The following is a 22,963-nucleotide window of genomic DNA, read 5'->3' on the forward strand; positions in this document are numbered from 1 at the left end:
AAGCCACCCCAATGAGAAGCCCGTGCACCGCAATGAAGAGTAGCCCCCGCTCGCCGCAACTAGAGAAAGCCCGCACCCAACGCAGCCAAAACTAGATAAATAAATAAATAAAATTTAAAAAAATAAGAACTGTGAAAAAAACCATGCCAAAATATTTAGAGTCCCTATTTCTGGCTCATTAGGTTATTAATTAGATATCTTTTCCCAAACTTTCGGTAATGAAAGAGTATGACTCATAGTGAGAAGACAGTGTTTATTAAACAATTCTCTGAAGCATGAATGCTATGTTTTCATGGCTTTCTTGACACTTGGCCCCAAAATTCCCTAGGCGGATAAGGCTAGAAATAGCCCCCTTCTCATTCCTGCAGGAAAAAGCCTCTGATTTTTTTCTCCTGTCCAACTTCTGGCACTTTTTAGACAGGAAACGAAACCCCAGTTCACCCCGAGATAGGTCTGGGTCAGGGGCACGGAGGCCGGTAGGGATGGAAAGACAGACAGTCTTTGTGTCTTGCTTTCAACCTGCCCCTCCCGCTGGCGGGGCTCCATCCCCACCAGCCCTAGCACCCTGAGTAGCAGTGGGACACCACAGGCCTCCGGTGAAGATCTCTGAACTGTTAGAAAAATCAAACAAAACCAGAAAGAACTTCAAGGCCAGTCAGCGAAGAGACCAGAAAACAGAACTTATGTTATTGTGCGGGGGTGGAGGGGGGGTGTTCCTGGAAGACAGTGCTCCCTGCCCATTCCCAAACAGGCCAAACGCCCAGGACAGATGTGTCTTTAACATCTGTTGCCTCCTGTTGGAACCCGGCGGCAGGTACGCCTATGGAGCCAGTCACAGGGTGCCCCAGCCTCCACCCCAGCCTCCACCCCAGCCTCCACAGACCCCCAAGTCCAGGCCAAGGGCCTGCTCACGCTCAGGTGCTCAGTGACCATTTCCTGGATGACTGAGGGATGCTCTGCTCTCCCAGGTCCCCTGCGGCTCTGAAGTCCTGGGCTTCCACTACACATGAGGCTGTCTACCGAGCTTCCCTGCTGCAGGACCCCGGTCCCTGGGCGGGTTGTTTATCCATTCTTAGCCTCAGGTTCCTTATCCCGAAGTTTGGGGTGAAGCAGGAAGCGCAGACACAGAGAAGCATTTGGCAAAGGCAGCGGGAGGCCTGGGCAGCTTTCCTGGAAAGAAGGCTGGCCCTGCAGCACTGGAGCTTGGGGTACTGGGTGGGCAGGGGGGCACAGAGGGACCCGCTGCTTCCAGGGAGCCAGACTTGAGCTCTGCGCAGACTTAAGGCAAGGAACCACCTCCGCCAGCCCGGAGGAGGAGGAAGGAGGAGGCACGGTGCTAGGCACACAGCGGACACTGGCCGTGTAGGAGCTTCTAGTAACAGGACTGCTGATGAACATAGTAACATCATCCACGATAAAGTAGCCCATGCGTGCGCCTCCCGGCCTGAACTTCCCACCGGGGACCGCGGAGGCAGGGCGGCGTCTGCCAACACGGCCACTGACTCAGCGCGCGCCCCCCGCTCCCGGGGCAGTTGGGGGCCAGGGGAGAGGGCGCCCAAACAGCACCGGAGGGCCCCAGCCTCTGGCCGGAGTGGGCTGGGGGTCAGACATCACTCCGACTACTCACTCCGACCGCACCGGGCGCATTTCGGGGGGCCGGCTCGAGGCTGGGGAGGGGCGGGACGTCTCCGGAGGCTCGGGCCGCCTCCGGGCTGGGCGGGCGCGGGGCGCGAGCGCGGGCGCGGGCGCGGGCGCGAGGGCGGGCGCGAGGGCGGGCGCGGGGGCGGCGCGCGGCGCCCGCGGCTCCTCCGCAGCGCGGCCGGCAGGTGGGCGCGCGCTCGCCGGGCGGGGGTCCGGCCGGGCCGCGCGCCTCCCCCGGAACTCGGCCGTGCCATTCCCATGATGCCCAGCCACCGGGCACGGCTTCCGGAGTGCGGCCGCCACAGCCCCGCCGCCGCCGGTAGGTCCGGGGAGGGAGCTCCGGGGGCCGCCCCGCCCCGCGCGCGCGCGCGCGCGCGCCCCGCCCTCCCGCGCGCGCCCCGGGCGCCGGCGGCCCGGCCCCTCCGCGCCGGGACCCCGCCGCCTCCCCGGGACGCGGCGTGCGGGGCGGGGGCCGGCGCGGGGCCGAGTCGGAGGAGGGGCCCTGGCCGGAGGGCGGGCATGCAGGCCGCACCGCGGCGCCGGGCTGCCGGGGTAGGGGCCGCGGCGGGCGGGGCGGGCTCGGCCCGGCGCCGGGTAGTTAGCTGGCGCGGCGGGCGGGGATCGCGGCCTCAGAGGCGGCTCCTGGCCGGACCCCCCGCCTGCGCGCGCCCGCGTTCCTCGAAGCCGGCCGGTCGCGGGGCCCAGGTGAGGCGCAGGTGAGGGCCCGCGGCGGGACAGCTTCCGGCGCGGCCGAGGGCCCGGGGCCCGGCCCTCCCGCTGAGATCGTGCCCTGCGCCCCGCCCCGTGCAGCTTCCCGGAGGGTGACCGGGCCCCTCGCCCCCAAACCTACCGAGCCCAGAATATAACCCGGGCGCAGCCCTGCGTGGAGGCCCGACCCCTTCCTGCCAGAGAACCGGGTCGCCTCTCCGGGCGCCGGGATCTCTCCTGGCAGAGGCTGCGCTGGGGGTGAGCGCCCCTAGGCCGGGAGCAGAGGACAGGGCAGGGTCAGCCGGGAGGGTCTCGCCTGGCTTCCGGCCCCCCAGGCACTGGCAATGGCCCTGCAGCTTTGCTGGGGAGCCGTCCTTGCTGTATTGTAGTAAAGTCTCCTCTTCCGCAGGCCAGGGCCAGAATTCCAGCGCACGCCCACTTCAGGCTGGCCCTCCAGCGAGGGCCCTCCTTCTGGGCCTTGCATCCTGACCCTCACCTCCCTAACCCTGGGGAAAGTCCAGCCTGGGAGGGAAGAGCCGGAGCTGCACAGCATTATGGCGAAGCCACATCGCGTGCGGGGAGCCAGACTTGGCCAGGGGATGAGCGTTAGCGAGGCTCTGTCCTCCTGGAGGTTGGTGTCTAGACTGAGAAGAGACCCAGGTGCCCTCCTCCACTGTTCGAATTCTGGCACCACATGGCTTTGGGGTGCAGGGCTGGGTGTCCTCACAGCCACCCTCCAGACCTGGTCCCGGGGTTCTCGAGGAGCAGGGTGGCAGTTTGACAGAGCGGAAGCCCCCAGGCTTCAGCCCACGGTCTCTCCAAGTACAGTTTCGGGGAGTTTTCCAGAATGATTCATCTCATGTAGGTGATCGTTTTAAAGCCACAAGCTGTCGCTGGAGACGCCCTCTGAATTTTTAACCTCATTCTTGCGCTAGGTAATTTGACAGTTCAGAAAACCGCTCACTAGGAGTCCGAGCTCTGGACAGTCATTTAAGAGCTATGAACAGGGTCAAGGTGATGAGGAGAGAGCAGCGTTTTTCCTGCCGCCCACTCCGCTACCTGGAGTGGAAACCACTGCAGCTTGGGTTCATCCTTGGGCCCACTTTTTCAGATAGCAGTGCCGTTTAAGAAGTTAATATTCTTTATGTAGACTCTTCACAGTTCAAGGCCTATGCAGATGTCTCGTAATCTCTGTCATTTTGCCAAGGCAGCTTGAATAATGACCACAGCAAGGTGGGCACAGCCCAGTGAAAAGAGCCCTCCCCCTCCCCCTCCCCCTCCCCATTGTTGCTCCCCACTGCTTTTGGGAGGGAATCTCCCTGGAGGGTGGTGCTGTGGGAGAGATCATGGACTGTTATGGGTGCTCAAATCTGGGGACTGATACATAGCCTCACATGCTCCCTGCCATCACCATCCTACAGTATCAGACCGATGGCCCAGGAGAGTTGGGAATTAGTTGTGGTTAACTGTGTTTGGCCTCAGGGTAAGTTCTTCCAAAATTGAATTTTGAGCCCTTAAATTAATGTGATTTCTTTCCCCCAAAATATTTACCATCTGTAGTTTCAGCCTCTGAATTAGGTCTCTGATTCTCTTTAATCTTGGCAGTCAAAAGTCTGTTTAAAAAGTGGGCACAAGATGCTACAGCGTAGCGGTGGGGGGACGAAGACCCAATCCCTGAACCGTTCTGCAAACGTCACACTGAACCTGGACTTGAAGGGAATCGCAGGTAATTGCAGCAAATTCTTTTACATTGTAGTCTCACTTTTTGAGCATAAATAGTAATAGCAAAGGACTTCCTTCTGAATTGGTCGTGCCCTCTGGTTAATTGCTGGTCCCACCTGTTTGGGCACGTCTGTGCCTAGGTGGCTGGGCTAGGCTTTCCTGGAAAGGACTGTGGTGTGTAAACACAGGATTCTGTGCTCGTCAGGAAGGAAGCTCCTGGGGGAGAAGGATCTGCATGGGAAGCAAAGCAAACACACAGGCCACTTCCGGCCACCCCCCAAGGCTCCAGGGTGGTGACCGCCTTGCCTGGCACTGTTTTGGGTTGGAACTCAATTTCCCTGTTTCCACAAGCACTGCCAAGCTCTCCTCTTGCATCTCGGCTACTTTGCATTCCAGTTTGCAGGGGATCGGGAGAGGTCAGAGAAACATGTTAAGAACTGACAGTTATATGATGTATTCTGCATCTTTCTAATCGGCTGCGTACAGCCTGCGTTATGTTCCCCTCCCAGACCTGTAGTGTAAAGGCTGTTGGGAGCAGGTCTTCAAAGTGTTCCCAAGACTATGCCAGTGGTTCTGCCAACCCAGCCACATTTGGTCTGAGATACAAAAGCTGTGGAGAAACCACACAGCGTGAAAAGGGGCGCCTGACTGTGTTTGGGGCAACTTCTATATTAATTTCCTAAAAATAATCATACGGTCCCGTGAGACCATCTGGTAAATATACATTCGACGTTTTAAAATAAAGAGGCTTTGGTATAAGTGACTCTTTAAAGTTGTTTGGGGAGATAATGTTTAAATGCTCCCATCAAGTAACTTCTCATTTCAGGAGCTGCTGATTCGCGTCAAGGTTGGACCTACCCACGACGTCTCACTGAACCTGGACTCATACTGGTTGTTGTTTTCCACCTGCAGAGAGGCACTGAGTCTTTATCTCATTGGCACCTCCTGACAACTTTTGGAGGTAAATAAAACCTCTGTTCCTGTACCGGAGAAGATGGACAGAGGGACGGGGAAAGGACACTCATGTGAGCTTCCGCGAGCTCACTGCGGGTGGCTCGGAAGCATTTTCTCATGAAGCTTCGTGGCCGTCCTCCGTCTACAGCCAAGGGAGATGAGGCCCGGGAGGCGTGAGTGACTTGCCCTGGGACCCGCGGCCGGCTGGACCCTCACCAGGCCCACCGCTTCTCCGTGACCTGACCTAGGGCGCCATCCCGGCGTGCCCTCTCCTCCAGGATGTGAAGCAGGCAGAGAAGCAAAGTGCCGCCTCTCTGCGCGTCCCATCGGCTAGGATGTTTCTCATGAATGCCCCTCCTGTGCTTGCTCTGCCGTCCAAATGGGAGGCCTTTGGCCCACCCGGGAGCTGTAGGTTTCCCGGATGCTTCTCAGAGCCGAAAGAGGGCGTCTCGAGAGCGGCGGTGAGCGCCAAGGTGCAGATGGTCATCAGCACGCTTCAGGGGGACGGGGGGGCCGCCCTGGGCATGAGCGGCGAGCATGCCCGGCAGAGAAGCCAGAGGGTGGAGAGGGGCCGCGGCACCAGGCTGGCTACCAGCCCCGCCTTTGCTGCCTGTGGTCTTGCTGCTGGTTTTGACCCCAGGGGGGAGGAGGAGGCCGCGGACCTTGGCCCCCTGGTGCCGGATTCGGACAGTGATGATTCCGTGGACCGCGCCATCGAGGAAGCCATCCAGGAGTACCTGAAGGCCAAGAGCGGAGCCGCCCGGCCGCCCGCAGCCAGTCGATGCGAACCAGAGCCGCCTCCCAGCGGCGCCCCGACCGCCCTGTGTCCCCCAGACCTCGCAGCTGGCCCCACTGCTGTCCCCGGCGGCCACGGGGGAGTCGGCGAGGACCGGGGCTCTGCGTCGCCACTCAGCGTGAGCAGTGAGGACTCCTTCGAGCAGAGCATCCGGGCGGAGATCGAACAGTTCCTCAGTGAGAAGAGGCAGCACGAAACCCAAAAATGTGACATTCCTGCCGACAGAAAACCAGAGCCCAGTGACAGCTCGGCCAGATCGGCGTCTAGATCCAGCAAAGAGCCGACGGGCAAGGCGCAGCAGCAGGAGCTGGCGGGCGCCTGTAAGGAGTTCATCTTCCGGAAACCTCCCAGGTCCGCAAAGGCTGGCGCGCTGCCCAGAGGCCCCAGGTCCAGGGTCACCGTTGAGCCCGCCACGGCTGCGGGCCGCGCTGCAGAAGCAGCCCCTGGTAAAGGCGGGGTCAGGAGGGGCACCGGCTCAGGGAAGAGGGGGAGGCGAGCCCGGAGCGCGGCCCTGGTGCCTGAGGCGGCCGACTCAAGCAGCGATGATGGCATCGAGGAGGCCATCCAGCTGTACCAGCTAGAGAAGAGGAAGGAGGCGGGTGGCGAGCCGCCGCAGAGGGCCCTGCCTGCGGAGGAGAAGGGCCCCGGGCCCCCTGCACACGGCGCGGGCCTCTGCACCAAGAGCACCTGGCCCGAAGCCCACGGGAAGACCCCGGGCAAGAAGAAGCCGGTGGCCACCAGGACCGCGGACCTCAGCCCGGGTGGCCTGGACCCCGACCACCCCTCCAGGCCTCCCAGGGAAACCGTGGCTCCCGCACCTCCGGGAAGTACGGCTGCCGAAAGCAAGTTTGTGGACGGGTCCCCGTGCCGCGCAGACACATCCGCGGAGCTAATGTGCGCTGAAGCGATCCTGGACATTTCCAAAACGATCCTGCCGGGCCCCCTGGAGGGCGGCACCAGACCCCCGCCCGCCAGCCCACTCCTGTATCCCCCCGACGTGCCTTCCTGCTCCGACGGTGACAGCAGCTCTGTGGACAGCGACGACAGCATCGAACAGGAAATCCGGACATTCTTGGCTCTGAAGGCGCAGTCAGGGGGGCTGCTGCCCAGGACGGAGACGTGCCCGCGGCCGGCACACAGCCCGCTGCTGCCGCCCGGCCTCAGCGCCTCGGCCTCCAAAACGCCGGACCTGTCGCTGAGCTGCAAGAGGAAACGCGGAGCAGGCAGCACCGCCGTGCGGCCGTGCGCACCCAAGAGGACCAGAGAGACGGCCGAGGCGCAGGAGAGCGCCCGGGACGCCGACCGCAGCCTGGGGAGAGCGCAGCCCAGCCAGGGGAAAGCCGGCGAGGCCCCGGGAAGGGAGGGTGAGACCTGGGGCCAGCCTCTCCCCTGCAGGACGGGCGTGCCGGGTGATGAGCACGGGGCCCCGGTCACGCAGGGTACCGTGTTGCCGGGCCCCGAGAAGGCGGCCGAGGCGAGGCGCGTGGATGAGAAGGAGAGCTCCGAGGACAAGAGCAGCTCACTGGACAGCGACGAGGACCTGGACACGGCCATCAAGGACCTGCTGCGGTCCAAGCGGAGGCTCCGGAAGAGGTGCAAAGACCCCAGAGCCGGCTGCAAGAAGAGGGTCAGGTTCAGCACCACGGAGACGCAGTTCCTGGATAAAGTAGGGGGCTTCCCCAAAGACTGGAAAGACCGAAGCCCACATCTGCTGAAAAGCTGCCTCTCAAAGTCCAAAAAAGAGAGCCCGGGGAGACCCTCGCACGTTCTCTGCCGAGAAGCAGTGAGAGCAAAGCCAGATGGCGTGGCAGCCGAGGACGCGCCCCCGGCTGCCCGGTCCAGGGGCCAAGCCGCAGGAGGGAGCCTATTCTCTGGTGAATCGGAAGCCCGTGAACTTCATGGTCCGGCCCCAAGCCCCAGTTCCCTGTCTGATGACAGTAGTTCTGTAGACAGTGATGACAGCATTGAACTGGAGATTAGGAAGTTTTTGGCCGAAAAGGCCAAGGAGTCCGTGAGCGGATCAGAAATTCAAGGAGGGGGCCCCACCGCTCTCGGGACGGGGAGCGGGGACAGGCCGGAGCTGCCGTGCCGGAAAGTGCCACCTCCCGGCCCGGCCCTTCAGCCCGGCATGTGCACTCGGAGCCAGAGGTGCAGGGGGCCCTTGCAGCCGGCCGAGGGACCAAGGGGCCCGGGCAGAGCCTTCGCTCCGGCCGGGAGGAGCAGCCCCCGCGCCGAGCAGGCCTGCAGCCCTGCAGCCCTGGCCAGATGCGAACTGGTGCCGCCCAGGAGCACCAGCGGGACCGCATCTGCCAAAGGGTCCCCAGCCAGTAGGAGAACCGCCTATGCGCCCAAAGATAAGAGCCCGAGGGGGGCCGAGGCTGCTGCGGGGGAAAGCGCACTGGGTCAGCTCCCGAGCTGCATGGAGGCTGGCACTCGGGCAGAGAGCCGGAGCCCACTGGCACGGACCCCGGGCGCCGAGCGGGAAGGGAGGCCCCGGGCCGGCCTCGCCCTGCCCTGGGCTGACTTCGCCCCCCAGAGCCGGTTGCAGAGCACCTGGGCGCTGAGCACGAAAGGCAGGGACGCGGCGGCGTGGAAAGGGGGCCTCAGGGGCCAGAGAGAGAAGGGGCTGGAGGGCCAGGCCCGGGGCTCGCCCAGCCTCGCCATGGACCCCAAGAGAGGCCTGCCCTTTGCCGGCTTCTCGCCGCTGCTCTCCACGCAGCTGTTTCACTTCGGGAAGAGTGTCTCCTGGGGGGGGAAGCAGGCCAGCCTCTTCAGTCCCCCCCTGAGTCTGCCTCTACAGGGCCCATCCTTCTCGGCCTTCCGAGAGACCCAGGCTGGCCACGGCCCAGTGTTCGGAAGCTCCCACTTGCTGGTGAAGCAGGAGGGTGGCCGCTGGCCACCCAGGAAGTCCCAGGCAGGGCTCAGTCTGCCCGACAGGAGGAACTCGGGGCCGGAGGAGAGCATCTTAGACCTGCGGTACAGGCGGAGTGGGGTGGACAGAGACGACGAAGACCAAGAGGCCCTGGGCAGTGACGCCAGCGAGTTCAGTGATGCGTCTGTGGAGGAGGGCGGCAGCCCCTTGGCCAAGGGCCCCGTCCTCCAGCTGTGAGCACGCTCCTGGCCGCGGCAAGTGTGGGCGAAGCATGTGTGTGCCTGTCCCCACATGTCACACGCTCCTAATGAAAGGGCGGAGCCCTGGAGGCCCCTGTACAGCCTGTATATATGTACACTAACGCGAAAGGATGTTTTTATTTAACAGATGTGTCCTGGTAAATATGATTTTTTGTAGGCTTTTTGTAAATTATTTAAAGTGCTGTAAAAAATATTTTTGGCGAATACCATTGTTGGATTTTGTAGGGCGTTCCTCGGGGCAGTTTTCCGTGGTCTCCGCACTAGTCTTAGATCAGCAAACGCTTGGTTACGACTGCCCCTGCACTTGGGGTTGATCGCTGGTGGCCATGGCCAGTCGTGGCCACAATTCGGGCCTGAGGAAGGCAGCAGCTGGTGCCCGCCTGAGACGCGCCAGAACGCCCCAGCCATCTTGGTTGGGACGCTCCTGGGCAGCACTTCTTACGTAAAAGAGGCCGCAGGCCCCCAAGAGGCCCGAGGTGTCTTCGATTGAAAAAGCGTTTCAAAGCACAATGGCCAGCGAGCAAACCGGCCATGCCAGTTGCACGTAGAAATCCTGAGTGAGATCTCAGGGCCGGTCACCAGTTCACACCTGAAGCCTGTGTTGTTTAATGTCCAGTCCTGTTCAATTATGACATGATTCTACCAGCTCAATAAAGCTCTTTTTATACGGGAGCTGCCGTCCTTCGTTTTTAATCACAGCTCTAAAAAGGTACCAGGCAGCCCGTGTGTTTTAAATGCCCTTGTCCTGATCTCTGGCGCCCGGAGTCCTGAGGACCGAGGACAAAGCCCAGCGCCCTCCGGGAACTGGGCTCGCTGGGGCTGTGCTCCACCAGCAGGGGCGTGCCCGTGCTCTCGGTGTGTGTGCGCGGCGGTGCCACGCACACAGGGAAGAGCGTGGCGTCCTGTGCCTTGTGCTCTGAGGCTGCTGCGGTGCCCACAGCTACAGAAGAAGCAGGTGGGAACCTGCACACGTGAGGCTGAGCACTGACGTTTACCCGCGATCGTCCAGCGAACTTTGATCGGCTGCCCCGAGTGTGACAACTCAGCAGTTTAGCTGCAGTGGGCCTGGAGCAAGGTTTAATTTGCAGCTGAAGTTGTTATTCTAATGTGCAAGTGAATTTTCTACATGTTGTGCCCCCCTAGGTCTTAGCGGGAATTCACTTCTGTACCCAAATGGGGACGTGTGCCAGCACACAGGCAGTGTCCACTGGGTCAGATGCTGTGACAAGCAGGCCCTGTGGACTCCGCGACCGTCCGGTGCCTACATGCTGTGCATTCGATATTTCCGTTGTCGAATATTCATTCACTTCAGTGCTTCCCGGAAAAACAATTCATTAATCCATGCTTTAAATTTCATTTAATTTTGAAGGAGTGCTTTTAACACTTGAAAACGAAAGTCAGCTTGTTTTGTATATAAGAACTGGTTTTTTTGTTTTCGGTTTTTTTTTTAATGCTAATAAATCAAGCACTGCTCACAAATCAGTTGATGTAGTCTGTCCTGTGCAGAGTGGCCTTTGCAGGATGTTGACGTGAGAACCCAATGTCTAGGACCTGCCAGTGTTCTCCTGTGCCATCGTGCGTTTAGTCCTGAGCACCTCTGCTCCAGCGGCCCATCCCAGTCTCCCCCAGACCCTTTGCACCTTCCTCTCCCCCTGCCTCCCCAGCCCCGGTCTGTGTGCTTACTTGGCAGTGCAGGCCATGCCTGGTTTTCACAAACTGGACATAAACGTGATTGTGCGGGCCCATCCCTGGATTGCCAACAAGCCACGCTGCGTGAAACCTTTTGCTTTCCCTCTCCCCAACATCCTAGGTCAACTCTGTCACACACTGGGGCCAAGGTCCGAGGTCCCCCTGCACCCTGTCTGCAAAGGGGGCTGCAGTGGGGGGCAGACGGGAGCACTGTCACAGAGTGATGGCTGTCTAGACGTTTGCAGCCCTGGTACAGCTCCTCTGATGATCCGGGCCCAACCCCGCATCCGTGCATCACAGCATCCCCGGAGCTGCTGCATGAGATGGCACATGTGCCCGCATTTGTAGGAAGAGTCTCGGGGAGGTTGTGGTACCAAATCAAGCTGTAATTACTAAGACCTACAGATAAGTCCGAACCAAAGAGCCCCTCTTGCTTCCCAGTGGGGAAGGGGTGGGCGTCTACGTACCTGGGGCCACAGGTTCATTTCACCTAATGCAAAGAAGGGGGAGAGACCCGGTTTTTTAGGTGTCTAATGCTCTGGGTTAGGTCATCCTGGGGTCACTGTGTCGCTGCAGGAACTGCCCCCTTCTTTGGAAAGAATGGGCCCGTTTCAGAAGTCCCAGCAGAATAGGATGGGAGTGGGAAGAGGGGGAAGTCCTGGAGGTTAGTGTTTGATGTTCACCACCCGCGTCTCCTCATCAAGGAGAGGGTCTTCCTAAAGACAAGACTCATGGACTTCCCTGGTGGCGCAGTGGTTAAGAATCCGCCTGCCAATGCAGGGGACACGAGTTCGAGCCCTGGTCCGGGAAGATCCCACATGCTGCGGAGCAGCTAGGCCCATGCGCCACAACTACTGAGCCCACGCGCTCTAGGGCCCGTGCTCCTCAACAAGAGAAGCCGCCGCAATGAGAAGCACGCGCACCGCAACGAAGAGTAGCCCCCACTCACCACAACTAGAGAAAGCCCGTGCGCAGCAACGAAGACCCAATGCAGCCAAAAATAAATAAAACTTTAAAAAATAAATAAAGAGAAGAGTTGCTCTGAACTTTCTCTTTTGCTCAGAATCCGAGTTATCAACAGGTTTTCCCAAAAGCTGAGACACACTCGCAGTGGGAAACCAGGCCCTCAATTTAAATACTAGCACTTTATCTGCTCATATAAAAAGTATTGCCACCTTGATCCTCCTCTCTCCTTGAAATTAATTTAAAGGCCTGTGTAGAGGGGGCGGGGAGGGGGAAATATTATATTATTTGCAGAATCTTTGAGATTTCTGGTGTTTTGTGTGCTGAACAGCGGGATTTTTTTTTTCCCAGTGTCAACATATTTTACTATGTATTTGAAACCATTTATTCTAATTGACTGTAAATAAAAGATTAAATATCACTGAAGAAAAATAGACAAACAAATGAAAATATACTTTTAGAGTAAGGAGTTACTGGTTTTAAGCCAACTCAGCCGCTAAATTAAGCGATTAGTAAAGTCTTGTGAAGCTTTGTCAATGTTTCATTTCAGAGTGGAATAGAGGCCAGATAAAGTAAAGACCTACTCCTGGATGGGGAAAGAGTTTCTCTGGAATTGCCGTGCAGTTTATTTAATAACCCGTGGAAACTGGTTTTTGTTACCCTGTTTGGATCGCCTTTCCCGTAATTGTTTTGATTGGATTTAAGATTTCAAAAGAACTCAGTACAAAGGTCAGAAGAATGATGGGTGTCATTTTCTTCCCATTCTGTATGCTATAATGCCGAACAGAAGGCATGTTCTTGTAACTTAGGATTAGACCTGTCTATCTAAACTCTTTTATTTTCCCTCACACATAAAGATTCCAGTTTGAAAATATGTTAAAAAGATAAATTTCATGATAATCACTGGAGTTCATATATGACTCGTGCAAACATGTAGGAAGTTAGGGTGTGTCTATGGGGTCAGATGCTGATGACCTGGCCCCTCCCAGAACCCCCCAAGGCGAGTTCAAGCCCAGGACCTGCTGCAGGGCACCCCCTCTGGACCCTAATTTTCCCATCCATAGATGGAGTAGAGCAAGACCTGCCCTAGGCGTGAGCATCAGTTGAGGTGACACTGTCAAAGCTCTTCAAAAACCGTGAAACACCAAAGTGGAGGGGAGCACGGCACCTCGCGGGGGCCCAGGCGCCAGGAGCACGTGGGAATTGGGAGCCTGAGCTGGAGATGGTGGGTGAGTTTTCAGGAAGACGGGCATGTACGTTATGCCAGAGGTACTTCGGTTGTCCATCTTTCCAGACATTTATTCTACGTACAGAGTCTAACATTCCATTAACTCATTAGCAACAGATACAGAAATATTGGTTATTGGCTATGACAATTAAAGCACTTCAATGCCCGATTTTGATGCCAGAAGTAACTTCGTAAAGCTCACTGGCGTGCTTGGCATGTTTTGTTTGTGGATGTCAGCTCGACCGACTGTCCCAGCCCGGGCCCTGACCTACACACGCTGTCCTGTTCCGGGAGCGCAGGTGCTCACCAGGTCTAGCTCGGAGGGGAAACCCCTGACGGCTGCATCCTCCCCTGGATCCCCTGCGCTTCCCAGCCAGCCGCAGAGGAAGGGATTTGTCCTTTTCAATGAGTTTAGAAATTGGATTGGTGAGCTCTTGTTTTTCTTTTTTTATTTCAACAGAGGAGAAATACAGAAACATTCTGAGGATTTTGGTATTTTTAACGAAAGGTTGTTAAAAAAAAAGGCATTTTCAGTGTGATGCCTGAAGTCTGTGCTACTTTTCCAGCTAAGGAGAAGGATATGACATAGACCCTGGCTCCAGACTCAGCTTGGTACCTTCTCTATTCAATAGATTGATTTTCTCTGGAAACCATTTCCACCCCAAACTGAACGTTAAGAATGTTGCTGAAATGTTTACTTTTGTGTAATAATAAGTTTTTAATGAAGAAATAACCGGTCACGGTATTTCATTTCCTCCCAAATTCATATGTGAGTAAAATCCCTTTGGGTGAAAACCTTTGTAAACAAGGTAGCGACGATGGTCTGTAACAATGATTTCTTCTGTCTGGTTCCAACACCTTCCAGATTTCCTGTGATGACCTGTCATAAAGGAAGGTGGGAGGAATCTATGTCTGGAAGATATATATTGTCGTAGAAAATGTTTTCTTATTGAGGACCCTCTACATCATAGTAAACATTGATTGAGAACTAACTACATGGAGAGAGAAATCCACTTTATGTAGCTATTACCCCCACCTGAGAAAAACATGGTCTTCCCCACCTGATTTTTTTTAAACTTTTTATTGAAAAGGGGCAATGAACAGCGAGCGGGGAACCCCGACGTACACCTCACCCCTCAGCAACAAGCAGCACTCACCAACCTTGTTTATTCCGCCTCTGCCCCGGCCCTGTTCGTGGCCAGGGGGTGCTCAATATCACTCCAAGCTCGGCCCGGGTCAGGGCCAGTAAGGGCCCTCCTGCCTGGTCCCGCCTGGAGCTTTCCTCCTGAGGTCCCCTCTGCCTCCTCGCCCAGCCCTCGTCCACACCCAGGCTGGGCATCCTACCCTCCCTCCGTGGCTCGGCAGGATGCTTGAGAACAGAAACCACGCGTAGTTTGTCACGAGTATAAAAATGGCTCCCAAATAAAGATGTAGGTGGGGCTCTCCGGGCGTTCCCAGCATTCAGACTGAGATCGGGGTCCCAGGATGCCCACCGCCCTACTCATTGATTATACCTGAGTCAGGGATTGGGGACATGGAAAGGTTTTTAATGGAAAGTCAAGCCATTAGCTCTTCTTCATCTAGATGTAAAACAGAGAAAGTAGGGCATCATAGCCCCGTTTGCAAATTTTTCTAACCTAGAGAGGAAAAATACTTTCAGGGAAAGCAGTGAAGTGTGTCCCTTTACAATTGGGCAAATTATCAAAGATTAGGGCCGCCAATTGTCCAGACTATCTCTGCCAGAGCCGGGAGGCCCCTCAATCACAGATGGACGGCTTGCTGACCCTGTAGCTGGGGTGGAAGTTGAGCCGGTCGTAGAAGGTGATGTAGTTGTCCGGACCCGTCACAATGCTCTTCTCCATGTAGACGTTGAAAGTATTGTTCTGGAACATTCCACCAGCTGCAACTTGTCTAGAAAATTTATACGAATTTGGATAAAATACCTTCTGGAAGTGAAAAGGGGACACTAGGGTTAGTGATACATGATAACACTCTTGAGCAATCAGTCATTAGGTATTTTTGGAAGAAAAATAAAAATTTGTAAGAAAATGTTTTTAAATTCTTATTTTGTAAGAAAATGTCGTCTCCAATCCTAGGAAGCAGAGAAGCCAGGGTGGGCAGGATGGCTGGCCTAGTTTGCCCCAATCATCCCAATTTATGCCTAATGTCAGGGAATAATGATTAATGGTGCCTCCTTTCACTATTACATGGATAGAAGAATCAATTATGGGGCCACCTGGGCAAGGCATTGCCACACCTGAATATGGTTACAATGGGTCAGGCCCAAAGCTGTTCCCAGTTCAGCTTTTGCCAACTGTACAACTAGGGCAAGTTACTGGACCTCTCTGAACTTGAGTTTTCTCTTCAGTGGAAAAGAGATAACATCAGTAGGTTTCCACCTTGATGGTGTATTAGAATCCCTTGTAGAACTTTAAAACAATTCTGATGGCCACACACCCACCCCCAGCCGAGGGGTCTGGGGAGGGGATGACCTAGCGAGGTGGAGGTGCAGTGAGAACACAGATGAGGCCGCTAGTGTGTGCGGGCACCCAGGGGTAGGAGTCATTTCAGCAATACAGCATCCCCAGGTGACCTCGAGGTTTCTGACAGAAGTGGCCCGGACCACTGTCAGATAGTACACTTGGGACAGGTGGCCTGTTCTAGGCTCCCCTCGTGTCAAGTAGATCACTTGATGTTTTGTCTCCTTGGCAGGAAGCAAGTACCAAGAGAAATGGCCTTCAGTGCATTTTTTTGTTTGTTTTTTGTGGTTGTTGTTTTTGTTTTGTGCTTTGTTTTGCTTTGTTTCGTTTTTGGCTGCACCCTGCAGCTTGTGGGATCTTAGTTCCCCGACCAGGGATCAAACCCGTGCCCCCTGAAGTGGAAGTGAGGAGCACTAACCACTGGGATGCCAGGGAATTCCCAGGGCATTTTTAAATAGACTTTATTTTTTAGAGCAGCTTGGGGTCTACAGAGAAGCTGAGCAGAGTGAAGAGTTCCCACATCGCCTCCCCGGCAGCATACGCAGCTGCCCTGCTGTTTACATCTCCCATCAGTGTGGTGCATTTAGAACAACTGAGCCAATGGCGACGGGTCATCATTAACTAAAGTCCACAGCGTACGTAGGGTCCAGTTTTTGCATTGTACATTCTGGGTTTTGACAAATGAATAATGAATGACGTGTATCCACCACTACAGTGTCGTTAAGAATAGTTTCCTTCAGTATATTTTCTAAATCCCAAAGAATGCATTTTTATTTTCTGTTCCCACGCGGGAAGGAAACACTGAGGGCTGCTGGTTGAGTCCCGCGGCCACACTCAGGTCAGGAAACTGGAAACCAGGTTCCAGATAAAGCAGGTCGATAAGCAGCAGGAAAAACTTCTAAACTTGCCTCCGGAGAACCTCGGTGCTTCACGTCCCACTGCCTCATAAGACCAGCAAATGGCCTTTTTTATAAAAGCAAAACGTCTGGACCTATGTTTGTAAGCGTGTCAGTCTTTTTCATGGAAATACCTGATCCCTTGATCCTGGGAGAATGACCTTTAAATGCTCTAGAAACTTTCTAGATAAATAATCTTCTCATAAAAGCTCTATCCCCCATGAAAAACAAGTAAATAAGCAATTATCATGATCTTTTAACATGAATAATTTGGAAGAAAAACAACAACACTGCCAGCCCCAAAATGGGAGGCCCTCCTGTCTTGGGTACCCACGGGATGCTTACACTGGTCCATCTGCCCTTCACCTGGACCCAGCAGGGGCATCAGGGGGTTCTAGGAGGCTCCCTGCCATGTGAGGTTGATCTCAAAAAGGGGTCAGGTTCCCCAAAGGTGCATAGATCCCGGGGTCCTTTTGTAACCTCTGCTTTCATCAGCCAGTGCTGCCTCTTAAGGTCACAAGTTAAATATTTCATAAAATACGGTGTTACTCCAAAAAGAAAGCAGTTCTTCATTTATTTGCCTCAAAACCTACTGCTTTAAGTTATGAGAGCTGGCTGGTTGTACGAGTGAATGGGGCCAGCCCTTTGGGATGTTGTAAGGAAGCCTACATGACCTTTTTTCATCCTTTAAATCATTTCATTGCTAAATTCATTTGTTCGTTTATTTCTACCCTGCCCTGTCCCCAAAGGAATTGAGGTGCGCCCTCCCCCTTCATAATGTTGGAACTGCGGGCCTCTCTGCACCTCCCCCTCCTGATGTGTTGCTCTTTTGAGAAATCCAGAGTCTCAGCCTCCTCCTAGAGATGCCCCACCTGCGCACCTTTCCTTGCTTCCTCCTTACCGGCATCTCGTGCACGGTGGGTGCTCTGCTCCCATAAGCTTGGTTACTGGTCCTGTACACTGAGGGAGGCTCCTTGGTCCTAGCAGATGAGAAAAATACTCTTTTCCACTCATTTGTTTTAATTCTGCCCAAGCCACAGCTTTAACACATTTGGTTGATGGAGCTTTGTTGGAAATGGGCTCCTGTGGAGTGCAGGGTTGGCCTTCCTGGCAGGCTCAGCCTCCCTGACTCCCTCTGCTGACCTCTGCCAAAGCCCTAAAGAACTCCCAGGTGGCAAGTGCTGGCCCTCAGCCCCAGGGGGACCTGGGCCCATGCTGTCATTTCCTGGGTGGGTGGGTAGGCTGGGAGCTGTGACTCAACCTCCAGGCCTGCCACTCGCGGGGGCGGCGGGGGGGGGGGTCCCTCCACTTCTGAGCCTCCAGGAGAAAATGTTCCTGCAGTCTCTAGTACTGATGCTATTGGTACAGCAGTTTAACTAGTAACTGTGGGCTCAGACACCCCAGCTCTGCCTCATACTAACTCTGGGATCTGTCTTTCTACAACCCAGATATCCCTCCTGGGAAATGAAGATGCTAACAGAGCCAACTCTGTGGGATCGTGGAGGGACTAAAGGGGGGAGGGGGGAGAGCAGGGAAGGCGCGCACAGCCTGCCCAGCTGTGTCTTAAGAGGCTGCAGCGCACTGGAACAGCTGGCAGGCCACGCCCCTCGGCAGCCTGGTGATGGAGGTGTTGCCATGCACCTCAGGAGGACAGGTCCTCTCCGCCTAGAAAGGAGAGGAGACTGGCCCCGCCCTAGAGGGTGCGGCTGGGATCAGCCCGAGTTGTGTGATTTCCCCTGGGCAAACCCCGTCCCACCTCGCTGGCGGGAGGCCCACTCACTCCACCCGCGAGTCGCAAGCCGCAGGCAGCACCTCCGCGCTCATTTGGTGGTTAACAGCTGACCCCGCTTTTGACTTGGGGGCCAGGAGGGGGCCTGCGGGTTCTTGCACAAAGGGCCATCTGAGCAGAGCGCAGGACCAGCTGGGCACCTGGCTGGCGGCTGGACCAGGAGCCCTTTCTTTCCTCTTCGTATGCCAGGTGGACCCTGACCGGACTCCCTGGTCCTCACCTGTAGCCCCTAAACCATGCCGGGTTGTTGAACCTGGCCGGCAGGTCCTCGCTCACGCGGTAGTAGTCGCTGGTTTTCTCCGGGGGGGCCTTGGCCTTGGGCTCCTCCTGCTCCGCGCACCCCTGGGGGTCCTCCTCGGACATCTCGCCTCGGTCCACCCGAGTTTCGGGGGGAAGAAAGAGCAGGCAGGAAACAGCTTCTCAGCCCTGGGCCGCGAGGATCCGCGCGGCGTCCTGTTGCTAAGCGACGGCCCGGTCACCTGACTGGGTGGGCGGGGTCCTTAAAGGCGCCGCGCCTCCTGGGTCGGAGGCCGCTCGCCGCCGGCGTGTGGGGCAGAAGTCCGAGGTTCTAGAACCTTCCGTGGCGAGCCACGAGGCCCTGGGCTGGCCGGGATAATAGGGCATTACTTCCTGGGGCCGCAGTGCCGGGTACCCTATGATCAGTAGCCTTCGGCGCCAACATTTTCCCAAATGCGTTGGGGGGCAGATTTCTCGGCAGATGAAACCCCGGGCCTGGGGCTTCATCAGCAAATTGCGGAGTTCAGGTTCTCTAAGGCCGCTCCGCTGTAACGATCTGACGCTCACCGCGTGGGCCTGGGCTACTCCTTGACCCCCACCCCCGACTTCAGGCCCCCCAGTACGCTGCATCTAAAATTAAAACTCCAGATTTGCCTAACTGTATGGAATCTTTCTAAGCCAAATGTTTAAAAATTAAAACACTTTTGGACAGCGGGAGGTTGTGCTGGACTGGCCGCAGGTGAAGACGGTCCCCATCTCCCGGCGAGTTCCCGCGGGACGGCTGGGAACCTCCTCGGCCTCCGGGCACTGTGCAGGGAGGGGGCGAAGGGGAGGAGGATCCAGACCCCGAGCTCGACAGGACCCCGGCCCCGGCCCGCCCCACGCTCCTTGCGGGTCCACGGTGCCCGGGCAGACCTGGTGCGCAAGTCCCCGCCCGCCCCAAGGACTGCGTGCTCCGACCCGGTGGGGCAGGCTGGGGCCAAGGGGCGGGGACGCGTCCAGAGCTGGGGTGCCCGAGAGAGGCGGCGGGCGCTCAGTGGCACCCCCGGGCCTGCAGGTGGCGCTGCGGCGAAGGCGCGGGCCGCAGCCGGAAGGAGGAGCCACTCGTGGGGCCGCGCCTGCCCGTCTTCCGCGTCCGTCCGTCCGTTCTCCTCCCGGAGTCCACGCCATGGTGCCCGGCTCGGTCCTACCTCGGCTGCTCGGCGCGGGTGAGGCGGCGGGAGGGCCGGGCGGCGGGAGGGAGGGAAGGAGGGAGGCGGGCGGCGGGCGCGCGCCACGAGTTTGCTGTCGCCGCAGGTGTCCGGCGCCGGCCGCTCCAGCTGCACCTCGTCCAGACGGCGACCCCGGGCCCGGCGGGGCCGAGCGGCAGGACGCTGGGGAGCGCCGCGGCCTCCGCGGCCCGGGAGCCCGAGCGCAGCAGCGGTAACGCTGGCCCTGCGGTCCTGGGGGTTTGAAATTGCCCAGCTGCTGGGAGTCCTGGGCGCCCTAGGTCTCCATGGGACCCCTGGAGGATGCGGGACCGGGGAGGGCGAAGGGCGGCCTTCCGCCCCTGGCAGCCCACGTGCTGGGCCGCACGAGCTTGCAGCCCTCCGAGCAGCCCCACCGCCGAGTAGGGCCGAGGCCCGCCCCGACCCCCCACCCCCCACCCCCCACCCCCGACCCCCGCGAACCGCGGCCGGGGAGCTCCCGCGGGCGGCTGGCGGGACCGCGGGGACCTCAGACACCACCCGGCTCCCCTCCTCTCCGAGTGAAGACTCGGCCACGTTTACCCAGGAGCGAAGCCGGGGTCAGATCCCGGCCTCCGCCCCGAGCCTCCAGAAAAGGCCCCTGGGGACCCTCAGCATCTGCCCTCCCGCAGCCCCCAGGCTTGGGAGCCGGGGTCCAGACCCTGCATCCTCTCCCCCTCCCCGCCCCAGATCTCAATGAGAGGATCCTGAGCGAGCCCCTCAAGCACTTCGACTTCTTCAATGTCAAGGAATTGTTTTCTGTAAGAAGTCTGTTCGATGCCCGGGTGCACCTGGGACACAAAGCTGGCTGTCGGCACAGGTAGGTGACGCCCCTGGCGAGTGTAGGGGTGCCCGGGGGGCTCGGGACCCTTGCCTTGGGGTCCAGGGCCGCTCTTTCAGTTTGTTTTAAGAGGGTTTAGCTCCCTTTTCTTCCAGATGGGATCATTGAGCCCCAAGGAGAGGCAGATGTTTATTCTGAGGCCCCGTTTGCTCCCCCCGACACCCAGACCCCGTGGACCTTGCTGTGGGGCTCCTGGTCCTCGGTGGGGTCAGGCCCGCTGCTGCTGGTTCCCAGACAGACAGGCCAGCCTGGAGGGCGGTGCTGGCAAGGCCGTCGGCATCTCGAGGGGGGTCTCCGAGGGCACGCACAGGAGTGGTGACTGGCCCAGTCTTTTCACATGGCGATTTTGACGGCTGGGTTGGGCGTGGATTGGAGGCGCAGTTAGGAGGCCAGGGAGGGAGGCGGTTGTAGGTGTTCAGGGGGAAGGTGAGGGGCCCAGCGGCGCCGGCAGAGCCGGAGCAGTGGTTGGATGTGGGGTGATGGGGGCAGAGCCGGAGGTCCGGTTGAGCAGAGCGCAGAGCAGGTGTCGACGTCCTTCACATCAGAAACTTGGGTGTCGACATCCTTCACATCAGGAACTTGGGTCCGGTGAGGGTGACCCTTCGGTCACCCCAGTGGGGATGTCACGCAGGCACTAGGGAGAAGCAGTCTGGGCCGGGGGCCGCCGCATCAGGACCTTTTGAGAACATGTGGAGTGGAGGAGGGAGGAGAGAGGAAGTCCCAGGCGGGAGCCCTGGGCAACCAGCGTCTGAGTGTCTGAGAAGAGGGGGAGGGGCCGGGGCATGGGAGGAGGGTGCGTCACTGTAGGTGCTGCGGGAAGTCACCCGAGGTGAGGGCACGTGGGGCCTTGGGAAGGCTCTTTGGAGAGGAAGAGACAGAATCCAGGCGGGAGTGAGCAGAAGAGTGAACGGGGCGGGGGGGGGGTGCAAGAGGGCGGTCTCGCACCCCTGTCCCTCGGCCCGGGCCAGCGGGTCTGTGCCCTCAGCGTTTCCCTCCGAGGCCTGGCTGGCTCCTGCTCCAGCCCGCCACACTTGCAGCCCGGGGCACCCCACTGCCTTTCTGGTCCCCCAACCCGCCCCGGGGGCCGGGGGGGCCTCAGTTGTAAAGCCTCAAAGATGATGGTAATGACAAGGGTGGGAGCCAGACGAGCAGCCCCTGATGGGACACTGTCCGGACGTTACGTTTGCGTGTCCAGACATCCGTGTGGGTCCAGTCTGTTAGGCACCCCGCGCGGCGAGGTGGAGGTTCAGAGGGTTAAGCCACTTGCCCGAGACGTGGAGTGGCCTGCAGCCCAGCCTGCCCTGCTCGCCCACCCTCCCCCTCCCCCTCCCCCTCCCACTGCCCGCGGCTGTCACTCCTGGGACAGCATCCCCGCTGCCGTCGTCATGGTGAGGGCTGCAGACTGTACCAGCCCTGGGCTTGCCGTGCCCCCCGTGCAGGGGCCCGGGGCTGGGGGGGGCGCGTGAGAAAGGGCGGGTGGAGGTGGCCACGTGGGGCTGGTTCACACTGGCCTTGGTGGGTGTCCGGCAGGTTCATGGAGCCGTACATCTTCGGGAGCCGCTTGGACCAGGACATCATTGACCTGGAACAGACGGCGACGCACTTGCAGCTGGCCTTGAATTTCACGGCCCACGTGGCCTATCGCGGGGGCATCATCCTGTTTGTGAGCCGCAAGCGGCAGTTCTCACACCTGATCGAGAACACGGCCCGGGACTGCGGGGAATACGCCCATACCCGCTACTTCAAGGGCGGCCTGCTGACCAACGCGCCCCTCCTCCTGGGCCCCATGGTCCGCCTGCCAGACCTCATCATCTTTCTGCACACACTCAACAACGTCTTTGAGCCGCACATAGCCGTGAGGGACGCGGCCAAGATGAACATCCCCACCGTGGGCATCGTGGACACCAACTGCAACCCGTCGCTCATCACGTACCCCGTCCCGGGCAACGACGACTCGCCCGAGGCCGTGCAGCTCTTCTGCAGGCTCTTCCGGACCTCCATCAGCCGGGCCAAAGAGAAGCGCAAGCAGGTCGAGGCCCTGTACCGACTGCAGGGCCAGGAGGGCGCCAAGGGCCGCGGTCCAGCTGACCCTCCTTCCCCGGGAGTGCAGGCCGAGCTGGACTTGGGTCATTCCCCTTGACCTGCCTGCTCTTCTCCCGAGTGAAGCAGCAGCCGAGTCTGTTCCAAAGCCGGGAACCAACCCCCATACCCACCCCCACCCCCGGCATGGTCCTTAGCACCTTCCCAGTTGTTCCAGGCTTTTGGTCCCTGCCGCTAGGAGCGCTTCTCAGCAGCTGCCCGCCCGGGGCTCCACTTCAGACCCGAGGGCCCAGCAGGCTCACTGGGCAAGTGGCCTGCCTGAAAAGGACCCGTTGGAAAACATCCCGTCCCTGGAGTTTGAAGTCCTTGCTTCTACCTCGAGATGAGTCCCTTGTATGTTAGGAAGGTTCTCACCAGGTTGACTTTTCTCAACCAAAATACCCCTAGGTTGGGCTGCTTCCCTGCTGCCTGGTTTCAGGGGCTATTTTATAACGTGAGGTTGCAGGGTGAGCCACTAAGAAGATCCCATCCGGGTTAGGACAGGCTGGGCAAAGCAGACAGCATGATTTCAACAGGAATAAAACTTAGATTTGGGCAGAACGGGGACCTGGACCATTGGTT

General features: G+C 58.2%; 3 protein-coding genes across 5 annotated transcripts; 2 read left to right on the plus strand and 1 right to left on the minus strand.

The window, feature by feature from the left end:
• The first annotated feature begins 1,854 nt into the window (after nucleotides 1-1,854).
• Nucleotides 1,855-9,625, plus strand: PPP1R26 (protein phosphatase 1 regulatory subunit 26). 2 transcript variants are annotated; one of them, XM_061199682.1, is made up of 4 exons: nucleotides 1,855-1,960; nucleotides 2,759-2,980; nucleotides 3,955-4,075; nucleotides 4,898-9,625. In XM_061199682.1, the coding sequence occupies exon 4, from the start codon at nucleotides 5,361-5,363 to the stop codon at nucleotides 8,928-8,930; it is 3,570 nt and encodes a 1,189-aa protein (XP_061055665.1). In that variant the 5' UTR covers nucleotides 1,855-1,960; nucleotides 2,759-2,980; nucleotides 3,955-4,075; nucleotides 4,898-5,360; the 3' UTR covers nucleotides 8,931-9,625. The 2 variants fall into 2 exon arrangements, with proteins under 2 accessions (XP_061055665.1, XP_061055667.1); XM_061199684.1 differs by lacking the exon at nucleotides 2,759-2,980.
• Nucleotides 9,626-13,939: 4,314 nt separating this feature from the next.
• Nucleotides 13,940-18,431, minus strand: PIERCE1 (piercer of microtubule wall 1). Of its 2 annotated transcripts, none has more exons than XM_061200888.1 (3): nucleotides 18,219-18,431; nucleotides 17,111-17,189; nucleotides 13,940-14,744 (listed from the first exon to the last, which is right to left on the minus strand). In XM_061200888.1, the coding sequence occupies exons 1-3, from the start codon at nucleotides 18,359-18,361 to the stop codon at nucleotides 14,595-14,597; spliced, it is 372 nt and encodes a 123-aa protein (XP_061056871.1). In that variant the 5' UTR covers nucleotides 18,362-18,431; the 3' UTR covers nucleotides 13,940-14,594. The 2 variants fall into 2 exon arrangements, with proteins under 2 accessions (XP_061056871.1, XP_061056870.1); XM_061200887.1 differs by having other exon boundaries at nucleotides 13,940-14,779.
• A 939-nt stretch (nucleotides 18,432-19,370) lies between these two features.
• On the plus strand, nucleotides 19,371-22,954 carry MRPS2 (mitochondrial ribosomal protein S2). The gene is made up of 4 exons (XM_061199685.1): nucleotides 19,371-19,443; nucleotides 19,532-19,657; nucleotides 20,152-20,281; nucleotides 21,833-22,954. The coding sequence occupies exons 1-4, from the start codon at nucleotides 19,404-19,406 to the stop codon at nucleotides 22,440-22,442; spliced, it is 906 nt and encodes a 301-aa protein (XP_061055668.1). The 5' UTR covers nucleotides 19,371-19,403; the 3' UTR covers nucleotides 22,443-22,954.
• Nucleotides 22,955-22,963: the final 9 nt, after the last annotated feature.

This window comes from Eubalaena glacialis, chromosome 9, assembly GCF_028564815.1.
Source record: "Eubalaena glacialis isolate mEubGla1 chromosome 9, mEubGla1.1.hap2.+ XY, whole genome shotgun sequence".
Taxonomy (NCBI): Eukaryota; Metazoa; Chordata; class Mammalia; order Artiodactyla; family Balaenidae; genus Eubalaena; species Eubalaena glacialis.